The sequence below is a fragment of the Heliangelus exortis genome, chromosome 1 (genome assembly GCF_036169615.1).
Source record: "Heliangelus exortis chromosome 1, bHelExo1.hap1, whole genome shotgun sequence".
In the NCBI taxonomy this organism is placed as follows: Eukaryota; Metazoa; Chordata; class Aves; order Apodiformes; family Trochilidae; genus Heliangelus; species Heliangelus exortis.
The window spans coordinates 39,536,768-39,554,736 of NC_092422.1; the positions used below are offsets into that span (position 1 = coordinate 39,536,768).

The 17,969-nt window shown below is 35.2% G+C and overlaps 1 protein-coding gene across 5 annotated transcripts in view; it reads right to left on the reverse strand.

Annotated features, from left to right (window-relative positions):
* DACH1 (dachshund family transcription factor 1) overlaps positions 1-17,969 on the reverse strand; it is a 352,846-nt gene that overhangs the window by 155,174 nt on the left and 179,703 nt on the right. For all 5 annotated transcript variants that reach the window (XM_071740653.1, XM_071740635.1, XM_071740663.1 and 2 more), the window contains exon 3: positions 11,186-11,347. In XM_071740653.1, the coding sequence (XP_071596754.1) occupies positions 11,186-11,347 (162 nt within the window). The remainder of the gene's footprint in view (positions 1-11,185; positions 11,348-17,969) is intronic.

Sequence of the window (17,969 nt, forward strand, 5' to 3'; positions counted from 1 at the left end):
TTGTTTGCTATCATCAAAATATTTCTGTCAAGATAACTTAATCAGTCCTATTTATGTATTGAGCTAAAAATGGGATACAAAATATTGAGGATATTAATAAACATTTGTCCCCTTGATCCAAGACTGCAAACCAGAAGTTCTGCCCATGCATTTGTTTTGTTTTTTTTAATCCGTAGTTGTCTAACAATAAAGCTCATCCATTTATGTATCTACCTAAGCAATGCACTCTCTTCTGATTGCTGAGATGAGGTAATATTATGAAATTTGAGATGAGACTTGAGACTGAGTTTTCCAACTGGGGCGCTGTACTAAGAAGGCTTTGGATGTGGGAACTGCAGTGACAGAGAAACTCTTTTTTGTGTAAAAATATAGTGTTAAGAAAATATATGACACCCCAAAGTTCAAAATGCCTGAATTATTCACTTCTAAGCTATTCTGGAGTAGGCCTCTCTCATCTTGGAAAAGCCAAAATTCAATATGAAGTGAAGCAAAATCAAATTTATAACCAGATTTTTTTCTTCCTGTGAACAGTAGTTGCAGTCCTGTTGTAGTTTAAGAAATAAATTAGAAAACAGTCAAATGTAATCTAAAACTAAATTAATCCAAGTCATGTAAAGTCCTATTACTCTGTACTAATGTGTACTTTTTGAAGCATGCCTTCTCTAAAATCTACCTACAGGCAATTTTTCATGAGGCTTTCAATGGCAAAGAGACTGCACCCACTCTAGTAGGCAATGTCTGCAGTTTGGATCTGCATTGAGAGAGTCTATGGCAAGGCTGCATCAAGGTCTGCAGCACTCCATATTCATATGAAAGGTCTTCACCTTAAAAAAAAAAGACAAGGGGAATAAAAAAGAAAAAAAAAAGAAAGAAAGAAAAACCACCATGGGGCTTTTCTCTTCTAAGGAGAAAACTGTATACAGGTTCTGTCATTGACAGACATATCAGAGAGCAAGAAAGAGTAAAAACGAACACTGAAAAACTCACATTTTGCAGCAGTGAAGAGATCAAAAGAGGTTACTTCTCCCTGATGCCATCCTAGGCATCTCTGTGGACAGCTGGTACCCCCAACTTGAAATACCTGCCTCCTTCACAACAGCCTACAAAACCTCATGCTGGGAAATGCCAAAGCATTCTCTCTTATTGCAAAGATTGCTTTCTCCTCTTTGATCAGCAAGAAAGAGATGGGAGATGATCACCTTTATCACTATGAACAGTCATGAAAGCACCAAATACTGTCATTTCTAAGGATTTTTTTCAGAGTGACAAAGAGGGAAAGACCAGAAAAAAGATGTGCATTTGCACACCTAGGGGCCAGAACCAAAGACAACAGCCCAAACAATTTAATTTTTTTTTTCTTTATGTAAATATTTCTAGGCATTTTACGTGATTTCTGTGAGAATCTTGCAATGGAAATATATGGGAGGAAAATAGCCTCTAGTTGCAACACTGTTCTTTCATAAAACTGCTAGAATTCTGATCAGTATAAACAGAGTTATTAAAAAAAAATCGTATGCACTTAGAACAGAATATTGTTTTTTAAAAAATATATTGATGACCTGGTATGATGTGTAGTGCTCTTGAAATAGTCACAGGACTGAAAGTACAACTAAACCTTTTCTTCAAATCCAACTATAGCAATTTTAAATTCTTTTTTTTAAATTCAACCTTTTGGAAAGCTCATCAACCTAATATGCCTCAATCCCTTGAAGAGAAAACCACTATCTGCGGTCCCCCCCCCATGAAGATTACAGGCCTCTAGCCCACAAATGACCCCAAGGAAGTAAGTACACTTCTTGGCTGAACAATTTATCAACAGCTTGAAGTGACAGGAATAGCGATTCAATCCTGCTTTTCAGCATATCAGATGTAGGCCACATTCTTCAGTCTGCAGAACCAGAGAGGAAAAAAAGTCCCTGTCGCATTTGTCCTTTCATAGAGATGGAAATATTATTAGAAAGGACATAAACAGACTAATTAAATCACAGCAGTATGGCTGAGATGACAGCTGGTACAGCGTGTGACTGAGCCGATCCATATCTGTGAGCAGGAGGCACTTCACTTCCAATCCATTCGCTATTAGGTGCTCTCAGGCTTGCTGTGCAGACATTAAATAATAACATATCATTTCCAAGGCTAAAATGATTCAAAGAAATAAAAAAAGGATTCTAACAAAAAAAAACCCTTTTGTGTAAGAGGAAAAAAAAAAGGGGGGGTGGGGGGGAGGGCAGATGGGGGGAGAAAAAATAGTCATTTACCATGCAGTTCTGTTTTTGAGATAAAGATGTAATAATGCCATTACCTTTCATCAGCAGGATCCTTGAAAATCAACACTCTTTGCTTATCATGCTGTGAAATACAAATAGAGCTAAAGGCATGGTCCACAAGGCACTGCTGCAGCTATATTAACTAACAGATCTGCCCTTTGTGAAAGAAACCGTATCCGTTTCATTAGTGCAGACTCTAATTCAAAACTGTTGAAAATGAACTGCACATACTGTTTTAATAACAACATTCCTAGTCGTTATCAAACTAGTAATTCTCTCAGCACTGAATAAATGCAAGGGTCTGCATCTCGCTTATGGCCTGCTGTTAAAGAAAACCATCTTAAAATCCTGTCTGCTCCCTCCTGTCTGGTCCGTCAAGTATCCCTATTGTCTCCATCCTCAGTGTCAAAAACACTGAGATTTTTCAAGGTACTGCTGGTTGTGTTTTATGCTGTTCAGGTTTCTTTTTTCAAGCACGCTGATCAGTTAGTATGCAATTAAGATACCCAGAGGGTCAGCTGTGCAACAGCTGCCTCCTTGCACCTCACCAGAGGCACAGGGATGCACTTTACAGTACTGTTGACTCCAGGAGCTTTTGTTTTTCATGCAAGAAGGGAAAGGGCCAGGTTCAGTGAAATGGCTCAATTGCTTCTGCAGCGTAAAAGACTGGATAAGGTTGTGCAAAAGCTCGGTTTTTAAAAGGTCGTGAAGGTTCATCCTTGATGTGAACAGAGAAGTTACACAGGTCTTGGACTACTTTCTCCTCTCCATAGCTTTAATTGTAATTTTTTTTTTTTTTTTTTGTTAATATTAAAACAAACAGCCTAGCAAGCATAGCTAAGAAGAAGATGATCATTATGCCTCACAGAAAAATATGCAAAAAAAGAAAGAGCTGGTTTTCTACAGAACTATGTAGTCCTGTGGTTATTAAGATACAAACTGGCCTAGAAGTCAAGACAGGGCTGCAAATGGAAAACCTAATGTCTGTACCTAATAGGTACAGCCTAACAGCACGCTCAGTGCCTTACCTGTATTACCACATGATAAGCTTAAAGAAAATAAGGAGAAAATCTGACATCTAGGATAAATCGCCTCCCTCTTCATAGGACTGTATCCTTCCCTTGCTTGACTGTGCCCTCCCTCTGCTGTACACATGACTTCTTTTAATAAAAAAGATGTAGTGATTTCACATTTTGATTGTTGAAGCAGTATGTTCTTTATTTATCTGGTTTATCACATATATGTGTTAATGGATTTCCTAATCATAAAAAGTTAAACCTGTAAAACTCGAATGCAAACCCTGAGACAAGGGCAATGTACCTACATGTAGATCCTGCTGACATTGTTGATGGGAAAAGGCCTATAAAATGTAGTTTTTAAGAACTGCCACAGTATGCAATCTTCTACATGCACAGACTTGATTTAAGAAAATTTCCTAAAGTGTCTGCCTGACTTAGGTACTGTGGTTGCCTTTCCTCATTACCTGGAGAAACTCCAAAAGTGTTTCTTTGAACACCGACAATATAGCATGGGCAGACATCATATGTGTACAAAGAGACTCCTTTTTTTTTTTTTTTTTTCCCCATGGGATAACCTAATTAAAAGAAAACTTGCAGGATTTATCAAGTTATCTTTAAGCCCAAAATGAGATGTTGCCCTGTTCACATCACTCTGGAACAGAAATATTACAGTAAGAAAAGAATATACTTTAAAAACTCCATTCCAAAAATGAAAAAGCTTTCCTTTTGGTCCTTTGTATTATCTATGAATGAAAACAATAATTCTGTATTTCTTCAATGTTTATGTAGCTCTACAGAAAGTATTTTTGATGCATAATAAAGCTCATTTACATGCCTATAACAGGAAAGATACATAGCTTCATGATAATCATTTAACTCACATGAGAGGTTCAGCTGCCACATATTCCATCATAGACATTATTTTCTAACATTTAACTAACAATTACAAAGTTCAGTGTTTTCTTTTTAAAATGCAGCTTCTAGTCAATATTCATGAAAGATGATCCTGTAGACTAGCATAACTACTTAGCAAAATAATGTATGCATTAAGCTTACATTTCTTAATATAGCACATCCACAGTATTATGTTTAAGTATATTTACAGCCGATAACAAGTAATGATGAGACAAAGCTGAATAAAAGCTTAACAATTTCATTATTTTCATACAAGGCACTACTGAAAAAGAAAATGGCCATAACAATAAAGCATGTATTTTGAAAAAAATCACACTGAAGATTAAATTATCTGACTATTTATCCAATTAGGATTATCTTGCAGGGAACAGGAAATAAAGTAAATGTGATCAAACATTATAAATAACTTTTTTTTTTTTTTTTTCTTTTTAATCTTGCTGACAAGATAGACTTAATCATTTGAATTTTTCCATGAACTCGATACAGCTTCATAGCAGGCCCACAGCACAAATGTCATGTAGGACGCTTTTGCTTCTGCAGTTTTAGAAGCCTGTTCTCTCAGTATGTCTCACTAATACCTAAACTTCTCACCTGCTGTTTCGGAAGAGTAGATTTATTTATTTTTTCTTTTCCATTCCAATGTGTCTCAGGCACAATTTTACCATTACTGTTTCACTGTCTTGGCAAAGACCTGTTAACTCCTTCAAATCTTATGCCAGAAAACATGAATTGCACACATGGAGAGTGAGATTCACTGTTTAACTTTCTTTATGTAACTACAACTCAGTAGTTGCACGACTAAGCACCTGCAATTTATGTGACCTACTTTTGTTATCTACTTTGGGATGAGATGGATCACTCCTGCAATTGTCTATTTCTGTCTGTTGAGTCTAAGGTGACTAACTCAGATGCAAATTTCTACATTTGTTCCAATGAATTCCACAGAGAGGGTTTAATCTAGATGAAACACTCTTCGGTATGAAGAAACTGACTGTCCAACATGAAATACTGAATCTTTGCAAATAATTCCCTTAATTTACTCACTGCTGTTTAGATCGTAACATCCGATTCACTGCCTTCTTTAGCAAATTTAACAATCACAATTAAAGGCTAGGGAAGCAGATCCAGAGGAATTATATACTATATATAGACTGACATTATATATTAGCTATGAAATTCAAGATTATTTTTATCCCATGCCATTATGAAGACAAGTAAAACTCCAAATCAAAGTTTAGTGACCTGACTATGACAAAATGATCTGTTTCTGGCATTATGTGCATTCCCAAAGCACAGGTTTATGAAAGAACTGCTTTAGCTTGAAATATGATGTGCTCAACATAGCACATTTGTCCTCAGGGCTATATGATTATGCCTTTGTTAGAACCTAGACAACACTTTTCATCCACAGATCTCAAAGAAGTTTACAAAAGTAGATATATGTCACTGACAAGTGTTTGTCTTATGTCCCAGGATGTCAAAGTTGCATGCGGTCTTGTAGTTAATAGAAGTGTTTTGTATCATTCAATAAACACTGAAATACTGCAAATAATCTTTCTGGTCTGAAGTTATTCTTTATCTTATTTTCATTTTTGCGAGTGAGTATTTTTAGAAAGGGAGCACATACATTCACCTAGGAATATACACGTTCAGCTTTCACTGAAAGAAAAATACATATTTAAAAAAGTACTGAAGTAAAAAAATAAAATAAAATCAGTGTTTAATCTATTAAACAATAGAAAAATTCTTATGAACTAGTGATACTGTCATTGAACTGGAGAGAGTTTGAGAACAAGCTTGCTCTGGCTTTTTCACCCTATGATTTGGAATCCGCTCACAGTACTGCCAGCTTAACCAAAAAGGATTAACTCTCATATCCAACTGAGAACACAGATAATTCTCAGTAATTGGTAAAAAATGAAGATGAATGGGGCTGAGAGATAAGGAGCAATTAGCTCATCAGCAGTTACAGCTGTGCACTCAATCCGGATCCATCTCTTGAGTCTCGGCCCCTTTTAAAGAACCCAAGCAGAATAAGCACAGGACACCCCCTCCCAAAAAACTGCCGTACCTGCCCATCATTCCTTTCTCTTCCATGTTATTTCTTTGCTATACTAAGACACCTGTCATAGCATTCTGTGTAAATTACTACCTCTCCCAGGACCTGTATCTACAGCCAATCTTCTTTTTACACTTAAAAAAAAAAAAAAAAAAATCCAAAACCCGGAAACCAAACGACTACTGTAGACACTCTTAAGTTCCCTGTCAATCGTTTCATTATAGCAGCATCATCTGTTTGAAAATATAAGCAATTCCCTCATCTAATTATAGGGAGGATTTGAGGTTCATTAACATTGCCAAGGCAGAGAATCAGATGTGCAACTGCAGAGCTGTGCTCAGTGGCCTGCATTCTCTGTTTCCTTTTATTTGCTTTTTCAAGGTCTACAAGACTTTTTCCTGAAACCATAAAAGTAATTCTTTCCTTCAAAATAGACACGTGTGTTTAGAAAAAGGAAATGACTACATTTTGTACTGTTCTATTATTGGGCAAGGTCACTGGAGAAAAATAATTTCACCTAAATAATTTTATCTCTGATTCTGGATGAAAAAAAAAAATGCAAGCAACCGTTACTTTTGAACAACAAATCACAGGAAACCTTGCATTTGTCTCATAATTTTAAATATTGCAAGGTAATGCAGATGAAAAGGAAATCTAACATGCCAAGAAAACCTCTTAATTTTTGAAACATTTTGTAGTTGTTTATGGATTAAAGTGCTAGCCAAGTGTAAAATGTTGCCTTGTATTTCCTAACTGTGTTTAGAAACAGAGAACACCAAAGTCTCCATGATTGCTTCACTTCCTTAAAGAAATAATAGCATTTTTTTTTTGGATGAATGTAGTTTAAACAATGACATTTTCTTGGGACATCTGTTTTGAGATTGCATTTTGAATAGATATGAACTCATTTCCTACTAAGCAAGTAATTTACTATTGTTGATAGTTGTTTACAAGTTTTATGAGTCAGATTTCAGCAAGTGGCAAAGGTCTTTACAAATCCTTTGAGTATTCCCTGAAGTGTATGCATAGTGTTTTAATTATATAAAATGTTTGGGAAGCAAAAGTATAGGGACTGTTCTTCACTTCCTATCAAGTTATAGATAGCAAAGACTAGCTCACAGAAATAGCTTTAAACATATTTATTTTCAAAGGCTTCTATCTTTTGCTGCTGCAGGTTAATGAAGTATAATAGCAAGGCAGTAAGTATTTAAGCAGCAAGGACATAATTAGACAGTTCTACCTACCTATAGCTTTGGAGTATTACATGGTAAATACACAACTGGTCCTAATATCATCCTCCGATATTAATATGACACAGAGCAGAACCTCTTAAATGAAATTTAAAGTTTGACCTTGTTACACTCTTTCTTTCAATTCTGGATTTAGATTTTTTTTAAAAAAAACAACACACAGCATAATTTTTTTGTTTGTTTGTTTGCTGTGATACGGAATTATTTTTTAAACAAAAAACCAATAATTTATCTATGCTGCATGTTGTACATAGAATTGCCACTGAAAAGAACCCAGGACATTTTTCCTTCTTATCTTCAATGTAGCTCATATCAGCCAAGCTGTCACAAGACAGTACTTGATATAAACAAGAGATTGCAAAGACATCTCAGTAATCAATATTAGGATGGCTACAGTATGGAAGCCTCAACCACTGCATATCATTTGTCTCAGCATCTATTTCTATGACCAAATGAAGCATTAATTCAAATCATAAATCTATGGTGATTTAAATCTGGGAATGAGCACCTGCCTGCTTTAATGATTTATTTTGTACATTTCAGTAAGCAGGAGATTTGTCCATATGAACTGACAGGTCACCTTCAGATGCCAGTAGCAGGCTGTTTATCACCATGCAGACTAGCATCTCATCTTAGCAAGTAAATATTAAACTAAAAGAATCCAATTGATTGTAGATGGGGGAGAAAGGCGTTGAAGCCATATATTTTACTCAGTGTGCTAATACCTCACTCTGATTCCTCTGTAAATTTTTTTTTTTTTTTCTTTTTTTTCCCCCTTCTAAAATGATAATTCTGGTGGGAGAATGCAAGATCAAGGTTACCATATAAAACTGAGGGATATAAAATAATTACTTATCGCTATCATTGTCTTCCTTTAACTCCCTTCATTCACTAACCTTTTGGACAATGCTTTAAAGGACCAAGTCACTATATTTGAGTGTAATTATATGATGTTCATCTACAGAAATTACTTCTAAAATTCACATTAAGCACATGATTAAAACCAAAAAGCAAGACAATTCAGAAAGAAACCTGACAATTAAACTCCATTTAAATCTTATTTTAGACAGGCACTGGAACACCAAAGAAAATGGTATGATCAACTCATGTCAAGTAGTATTCTATAATGCCTGTTACATATAAGCTAAGTTGTATAGATTAAGCTTTTGGCCTGGCTGATTGGCTGGTTGGTTTATGCTTTTTCAGTTTGGCCAGGCACATAATATAATTTAAAACACAAACCAAGATCAGGTCATGTACTTTTGTTTTATTCCTTCCTCCTGTCAACATTCAGCAATGAAACATGTCAAATTCATGCCTAACAAGACATCATTTAAATCATTAATGATATATGGACTTGATAATAATTATTTGAAAAGACATAAAAAACGCTGAAAAAACTATAATGAAAAATAAATGCAAACACCTACTACAAAGCAACACTTTTGAAATACAAGTTCTTGCCAAGATAATACGATACGATAATTTTTTAAAATGAAACTTATAAGCAGAGTCTTAAGTCTTAATGAACTTAATCATACCTTGGAATTAATAGTAGTGGGAATCACTTCTCTGACTCCACAGGAATAACTGATATTGGAAACTAGACTTATTACAAAAGAAACAAATAAATTCAAACTGGTTTTGCAAAAATTTCCAGAGGAAGAATAAAGTTCAAGACTGGATGCTCAGACCTGTATTTCCAGAGCCATTCCTTATGGAACAGAGACCACTGGAATGCTATTCACTCTACTCAGAAGAGCTATTTTTTTTCTTAACAAAATTAACTTAATTCTTCATTCAGCTTGATCAGGAAATTAACTGAAGTTAACAAGTAAGTTAAGGGGCTGAGAGGTAATTTTGACACTGACAATAAATAATCTCGCTTCACTAACTTAAATAGCTAGAATATATTTTCTTAAACATGGAAAATGATTAAACTGAATAAAAGCAGATTAGCTATCTAAATTATGCCTCCAACAATGATTTGAAAGTAGATGTATTTTTTTTAATTTAGCAGAAATTCAGCTGTTCTCTCCATCTACTCTCCTACAAATACTTCACAGAGTTTTCTTTACCTTTCACCTGCTAACTTTTCCATTTCCAGGGACATAAAAGTGCTTTGGCTCTGGAACTGCCAAGGAAAACAACAGTCACATAATCCAGAATTTAAACATTTTATTTCATGTAATGCATTCAACTAAGCCTGAAATTCAAATCTAAACTAGCTTCTAGTTCTAGTATAGACTCTTTATCCTCTCAATTTGCATTGACATTTTTTTACTCTTTCTCATAACTTCATTTTTCTTCCAGTATGTCAGGGGGCCACCTGGCCCTTCCACTTCATTTGTACGTATCTCCTCCTCACAGATTTCAAAGGCACCTTCTCTCTACCTGTCTTGTTCCCTCTCCAAGAGGACAATTTTTCCTCTAACATTCTACTGGCTGCACATGTTGGTATTTGAGTACTAACATGGCTAATTCAGGACTATATTCTTCACCATCATAGAAGCATTTTTTAAGCTTTCTTTTAAAGGTAGTACAAAAAATCTGGTTACCAAGTTAAGCAGTAATGGATACATATTGTTGTGTAAAATAGCATGTGTCTAGGTGAACTGGTTCTTTGAACTGCAATTCATATTATTTCTAAATAATACCCTAGCAAACTGTACAGAAATGCTGTTCACAAACTCGTATTTGCTTATGCTAAGGCTAAAACATAACTCTGTAAGACTCAACTCAAATGTATTTAGGAGACAAAAACCAAAAAATAAATAAAACTAAACAGACAAGACAAAATAATAATAAAATTTTAAAATCCCTATCTTGAGCCATTTTTTTCTAATATACACTGATCTTGCCTGCAGTCTTCTGAATGTACCTCTTTGTCATTGAATTTCTGTTGTTGAGTTAATACTGTCTCAACATGATAAAAGGAACCAATACAATGAAATGGCATAACAAAACATTTTACAGCAGACACACACAGATGATTAAAGATTTAATCAACAACAACAAAAAGTTACTCTAGCTTTGAAGTATGCTTTAGCAAAACAAATTGTCCAAACAAATGCATAAAGTATACTGAAACAATTCTTTTTTGAGAAAGAACAAGGGTTGCTGATGGCTGCTTAAGAAATGGAAAAACGTGTTAACTACATTTTAAAAATGTGTTTATTAAAATAAAATATTAGAGGAACTGCAAAGCATGGCAATAATTTATTGTGTATGTATGTTTTCCTTTTGTCACAGGGCACATGAAAGTATGAAATATTTTGCTTTCAAGCTTGTGTTCTGAATTACCTAAAGTCGATACCCAGCACACTGAGCAGGAGACATTGTTAAATTTCACTTTGACACCATCATCTGTCACCCCACCTGTACTTTGAAAAATGAACTCTAAGCAATCAAACCACTTTCTTTCATGGAAAACATTAACTGGAGACTGCAAAAGTAACCTGCAAAGAAAAGAATGTTTTTGTAATAGTAACAACACTGAACACTGTTGTAAAGGTCAGATAAGAAATAAAGCTCAAGACAGTAAGAAAAGCAAAATAAATATGCAACTTTTTACACCGAGCCAAGGCCTTCAGAGAATAATTCAGAAGGATCACCATTATAATAAAATATCAGAGATATTTAATGTCAGAAATATATGAGATGCCTGAGACTCACCAACACTTGAATTTAGATCTCCATTTTCAGAGTCTGCTCCATGCTGGTTATTATTTGCATGATAGTTGGACATAGCTTCCAATTTGATTTTTTTCACTTTCATTGCTTCTGCTATGGCGGCATTGGTGGCAGCTGCTGCTGCTGCAGCTGCTGCTGTCAGGCCTGCAAAGAAGTAGGAACAAAATTTAACATAGTTCATTATTTTAGGGTCTAAGACTGTTACTCTTCCTTTACGCTTCATCCTCTTGAAGGTTGTCAATTTTTTCAAGTAAAATGTTTCTCATCCTATTTAGATAGCTACTTCTGTAAATCCACCTAAATCTTAACTTGGTATCTAGTAAGTCACCACAGAAGAATGTTCAACAAAACAAAAAAAACTTTGTCAAAAGCAATTAGAGAAATGGTACAGTAAAGTCTTCAAAATTCAAAACTAGATAGAGCCTTTAATCAAAGTCACAAGCAGAAGTTTTTGCCCTTTTCCCTGAGGGAGGATAAATCTTTTGCAGTCCCCAAACCACACTGCTACCCACTCAGATCCTTTTACCCTGTCCTGGGTGATAGTAGACAGAAGCCAATGTCAAACTTCACAAAAGCTGTTTACCCCATACGACTAATCCAGGGAGCAGAGATGTCAATTTAAGAGAATTTAATGTAAGTGAACGAGAAGGTAATAAACCAGGTAAGTTTTATGCAGTTTTACAATCTCGGCCCTCACCCACTGATACCACAGGAGGAGAATAGACCCTCAGTCATTTTGAATCAAGATTCTTGCCCTGACCATGGAGAAGGCTTGAAAAACCTCAGTGTAATTAGTTTAAAGGTGCCTGCTTGTCTGATTTTCAGCTGCTCTGAGAGGTGTGAAGTGTCTTATGGATCTCAAGAGGAATTAACCGCACAACTTACTATTCTAGTGGGCCCAGGCTGCTGCCCAGCATAGGAGGAGTGCAATTTAGCAGCAAAGATGAAATAAGCAAATAATCCCTAGCTGCTGAGGTAAATATTGCTACCACCTTTGCTTCCAAGGGCCTCTTCTTGTCTCCTTTGCCTCCTTACATGGAAAATGAGTTCACTCTTGTCATGTTTTCGGCTAGCAATGGGGAGGGACAGAAGGCATAATCCAGTGGGAAGAAGACAGAGAGGGAACAGACCTGAGGAGCCTCTGCCATCCCAGGGAAAGCAATGAGGTGGCAAAAGAGGTGCCTTTGAATACATTGTGGCTTGACTCAAGGTTGCTTTCCCTTATTTCTTCGCATGACTGCGTAAATATTAGCAAACAGTTCCAGCCTCCCAACCGTCCTCACAGGCTGACTTCTAACACCTCCAAGTGCAATGAGGATTATCATGTATGTGATAATTAGATTCTGCATAGGCAGATTGCTATTACTTAGAAAACTGCTATTTCAAGTATAAGACAACATATCAAAACCCAAAAAATCAGATCAGAAGATGGATAACTAACAGGCTTTAATTTCATTTTAGTTTCTTCTACTATTACAGATTGAGCACGTTTTGATCTTAAGAAGGTATTGACAATAATGTGGATTGCTTCCAATGATATTTTTACCTTAAAGGAAGGATATGAAGTTATACATAATACCAATTTGGTTATAGTCCCTAAATTAGGCGACAGAAAAAGCGATGGTGCACCTCTGAACTTTGGTTTGCATCCTGTGCTCATTAAACAATACAATAACCTATACTTCCTTTTTTTATATACATACTGACAAGCTAAAACCAGCATCTTTAAAGAACAATCCTTTGGAAGAATATTGAAATACAGTACAACTAATGAATACACCAGCAGGCCTCAAATTTTTGGCTGTGACTGCATTTCCAGGTCAGCAGTTCAGTGTTTCCAAAAATACCATATTAGACAGGCACTGGCCACTGGGTTTTGAGACCACCTGTAAATATCATGTCTCACTGGGGTAATGACCTGGTCACAGAGCTGCTAAAATACAAACTCTCTTTTGCTACAAAATTTTTTAAAAATTAAGCTTCAGTGCTTCTTCCCACAGAAGGCTGTAAAGCTTCTCTCTACAGGAAGCCATAACCTTTGGATGTTGTCTGGTAAACTAAAGTACAGATTGATTAGTTCTGTAGCATCATTTTCACAAGATAATGCTTGTGATATTAAATGTTAATTTAAAAAAAGACAACAAATAAGGAAACCAAACAAACAAAAAAAAAAAAAAAAAAACCACACAAAAAAACAGAAATCAAACTCATTTAATTTCTTCTTTCATAGAACCTCATCTAAGATTATAATGATTAATTTGTTATACAGCAATTAATTTAAACTGTACAAATCTGAAATGCATGTCTCATATAAGCACTGGTGTAAGTGTGGGGGGCAAATGTAAATAAGGAATAATTCTCAGATTTTTCACTTAATGCAATTCCTCATAGCAATTCCAGCCTACAACTCAAGTTTCTGCTTTACTGTTACTTTTTCCTCCTCCTGGATTGTCATGATTTAGAAAAAGAAGTGGCAAGGAAGGTCCTGAGCCTGATACTCAAGTCCCCTGCACTATAATGACTGTGGCAGACTGCGGTATGGTACGCAGGGCCCTACTCGTCTCACCAGCAAACACAGCCAAATATATTACAGAAACAGGTGGTTAATAAGCTGTTATGTATCTACATGTGTATTTTAAAATTCAAACTTTTAAAGTTCAGATGTGGGTATATACTTGGGTGAGTATTTGGGATGTTTTTCAATTTGGCTGCTTGAGAAAGCCTTCTGATCTAAACATTATTTAATATCGCTTTATTCATACAAGTAGCTAAGGAATTTCTGAGGTCCATATTTTTTCAACAACACGTAAACTTTATCTTCAAATATGACCAGAAGAAATGAAAGAAATAGGGATCACGATGAACAGCCACTTGGATATTTTTCATTCTTTACAAATATTTATTTGAACAGTTAAGAAGTATTCAGGCCAAAATATTCAATGGATTAAAGTCAATGGTAGTTGTCATTAATATTCTGAAATTGATAAGTTGTTTATGTCTGGCATTCTTCCTGCTGATTATGCAGTGAGACAGGCAGCTTTATAAATATCTCATCAGTCCATCGTCACACAAATTTCATCGACAGTGCTCACGCACAGCTATTAGCAATATGAATCTAACCATTACAAGAGGAAAGAAAATCGAACATGTGGCATTAATACGCAGTCCTGGTTCCTAACCATCTGATAGGCAGATGGTGTAAAGCGGATTCTCCAGCTGAAATGAAGGGGCACATCATTTAAAACCTTGTTTGCATTCTAACTGATATCAGTGCCATATTGATATACATGATACATCATGGCAGTATTTGAACAATCTAGTTTGTTTCAGTCATAAATGTTTACAGCCTTGTTTTTTATCTTTAGAAGCATGTTCTGAAGAGCGTATTTTTAATTTATGAAAGCTATTGTTTACTTCTGTTGAACCAGAAGATTAGCGAAGAGCAGGAATATTAAATTACCACAACCACAGCAGTATAACTAAGATGGATGAATAAAGTATGGTTTTTCAATAAAAGATGTTAGTAAAGGAATTAAAAAATTAGCCTAGACATTTTATGCATTAAATACATTTATTCATTTAAACCTTACAGCTTTTTTCCCATGTGACATACTTAGAACTTTAATGCTTTATAAAGCTATTCATTTAAATCTCTTACTGCGTGCAATTAATCTTGTCCAACAATTTAATTCAAAAAGCAAAACATCAGAAAGCAAAGTTCAATTCAACCATCACGCTTCTGAAGTAATCTCCGTATTGCTGACAATTCCTATAGACTCATCAGCAAAAGTCTGTTCAAGGTGTCTTGTAGGAGCCGTACAAATTTGAATTACAGCTCAATTGAAAGCTCTCCAAGCCTTAGTAGAAACTCAGGAACAAGAAGCAGAACACCAAAAGAAAGCGTGAATGATCCTTTCCTACAAAGACCTTCTCTCTTCTGTCACTAGATTACTCTGGCCTGTTGGGTGTGTTTGTAGCTGTTAATTATGTTAATAAAGTTGCAGCCTGCTGCCTCTGCCAAATATAATCATAAGCTTTCTCCTGCCAAGTTCTAGTCTAATTTACACCCGTGCAACTCTACTGAAGTTGGAATTTTGTGGGTGAGAATGAGACCAGAAGTATGCCCAGTATGTGTGGCTTTTGGTGCTGAAAATGAGTGAATGAATGAAAAAAACAGAAAACAATGACATAAAAACATAGCATCTTCAGAAAACAATTCTCTTTTAAAGCAAAACACCCGAGAGACCTGTCATATATCAGGGCAGATTTTCAAAATGTGTACGAATTACTGGTGGGCACTAAATCATATCTAGGGTTTTTGACAAATACTTCCAACAATACTACTCCCTGTCTTAAGAGAGAGCCCTTAAAACCTTCAGTTTTGATGGCACAAACAGCGTACAGCATAACCTATTTGTGAAGGAGTCAAGAAAAGGAACCATGAGTGTAACTTTTTCAGCTTCAAATAACTCTCAAAATACACATTTCTGAACTGAATGTCTAAACTTAGTACTGGGGCAACTTAAAAAATTATTTAAGTATTTTATTTAAATTCCATTTTAACTTCCTTCATGTAACTATATCTGGCAATAATTAGAGTCCCCAGTAGTTATTCCAATATTAAATTTCCGTATATATTAACTGCCTTTATATATACCATATAAATACATATACATATAAATATATATACATGCACATCTATGTGTACATTAAAAAATTCTATTAATATGTAAGTATTTTCATAGTCTCTTTCTTTAGCACTTTGAGAATATTTTCAAGGTACCTTAACCTTGCCATTACAAAACAGGCAGGAAAACAAAATACAACTGTCAGCAGTTAGCTACATTTAATTTCATTTATTTGCTGGAAAGTTCATTCTGCAGAAAAGCTTTCTTCATTATGTGGGAGGAGGTCCAAATCTCATCTAAATTCTGAAAGAATGTCTTTCATTATTTCAAATTAATGCTTAATCCTTTTCCCTATATTTTATTTCAGTGGCACTGACTTGAAAATAATTCATGTCTTTTCTTGACTTAATTCCAGATTTAATATTGAGGTTCTCACTTGGACAAAATTTCTGCTAAAATGTGAAAAACTGCCTGAGAAAGAAAGGCAGGGTTACCTCCTAGGACCTGACCCTGATCTCTGTAGATCATTGCACTGGTTTCAGTGTAGGTTCCAGCACTTCAAGTTTTTGGAAGCTTATAATGGTGCTGCCCAGTTATTTCAAATGAAACAGCATCCTAACCTTAGTCTCTGATCTAATAGGTGTTTTATACAGTGTGATACATGAAACAAGAAGAGTAAGGCAAGCTGCAGGAGGAAAGAGGTCTGATTACATAGACTGGATTGAAGAAAGGGGAACTTCAGGCTACACAGTAATGTTCAGCTAAAATAATACTGTTTCGTTAGTAGCATTCTCTATATATAATGTGTGCCTGGAATTTCACACTTTTCCAGCATTATTTCTGTTAAACTACCTGGACTGATCCAACAGTAACAGTATACCCTAAAAATGTCATTACCAGTTACTACCTGGGATAACCTAGAAATTGTTGTCTGGCCTAGCTGTGTTTTCCTGCTCATCCACTGTCCTGGTTTGGGACATTTTAACATCTTTAAAAGAGCTATTATTAAAGGGGTCATATAAAAAAAAAAATGTGAAATAATTAACTGTACTTTAAATACTGCTAAAGATGAAATACTTTGAAAAATTCAGCCATGTGATCTGGTTTAGACTGGTGCAACCGAAATGAAATTGCCAGTCTTGCACTGGGAGAAAACTACTGCATGTGAGGCTGAAACCATCTGTTGTTCATCAGACTAATCAGACCTTTTTCCTGTAACTACTCCTAATTTGCAATATGAATTTTGAAGTCTGGGTATTGCATTTAAAACAAACAAGCAAAAGAGCTACATTTCCACAGCAATCTTCAAATCTAAAGATCTTTTACTTACAATGTGTCTGCACAAGTAATGACGCTGTTGCAGAAATGAAACATTTACATAGAAGGAATCAGTGTTCTCTTGACTCGTTCTGTTAAAAGTAGATAAAACTTAATATTTAAGACTGTGTTTTTTGAATAAGAACTACTGTCAAGTTCAATGATGCTGCAAAAGAATGTACAAATGTAATTCTTTTATCAATGATATTTTCCATTTATGGAAATGATGGACTTATATCCCCTGAAGTTATTCTTTATTGTGGATTTAATCCTTTGTACTTTGAAGGCTAAAATGCGAAATCATGAAGTGTATTTCAAATACCACAACAAATTCCTAAATGTTATAGCTTAGCAGGGTTTTGTAATCTGTGAATTTAGCATTGGCTTGGTGTGTTTGTCACAGAATTAAACAAACGTTTATTGCATAACTGCCTGGCTATATTGTACCTTTCAGCAACAGTTTAAAATCCTACTGGAATGCATAAAGCATCACTACAATACAATTAAGGGAGAATATTCTTTCTTAAACAACAGTCGTCTTTTCAAAAGCAATAGACCCTCGGTTCTCATTCAGTCTGTTGCATTATTCATTTCATGTGCAACCTCATGCTGGACCATAAATTGTTACTTTATCTAATCAAAGGCGACTTAACTCCACAGAAGGTCAAAGGTTTAATTTTGTGAAGTATTATCTTACACTATGAGTTTAACAGAAAAATAGAAGAAGAAAAACAGCCAAGAAACTGGTAATAAATGAACCTTTATTGCCTCAGGCATTGGCCTAGTTAATAAACTTTCATTGAAGGTTTCTTTCAACTGTT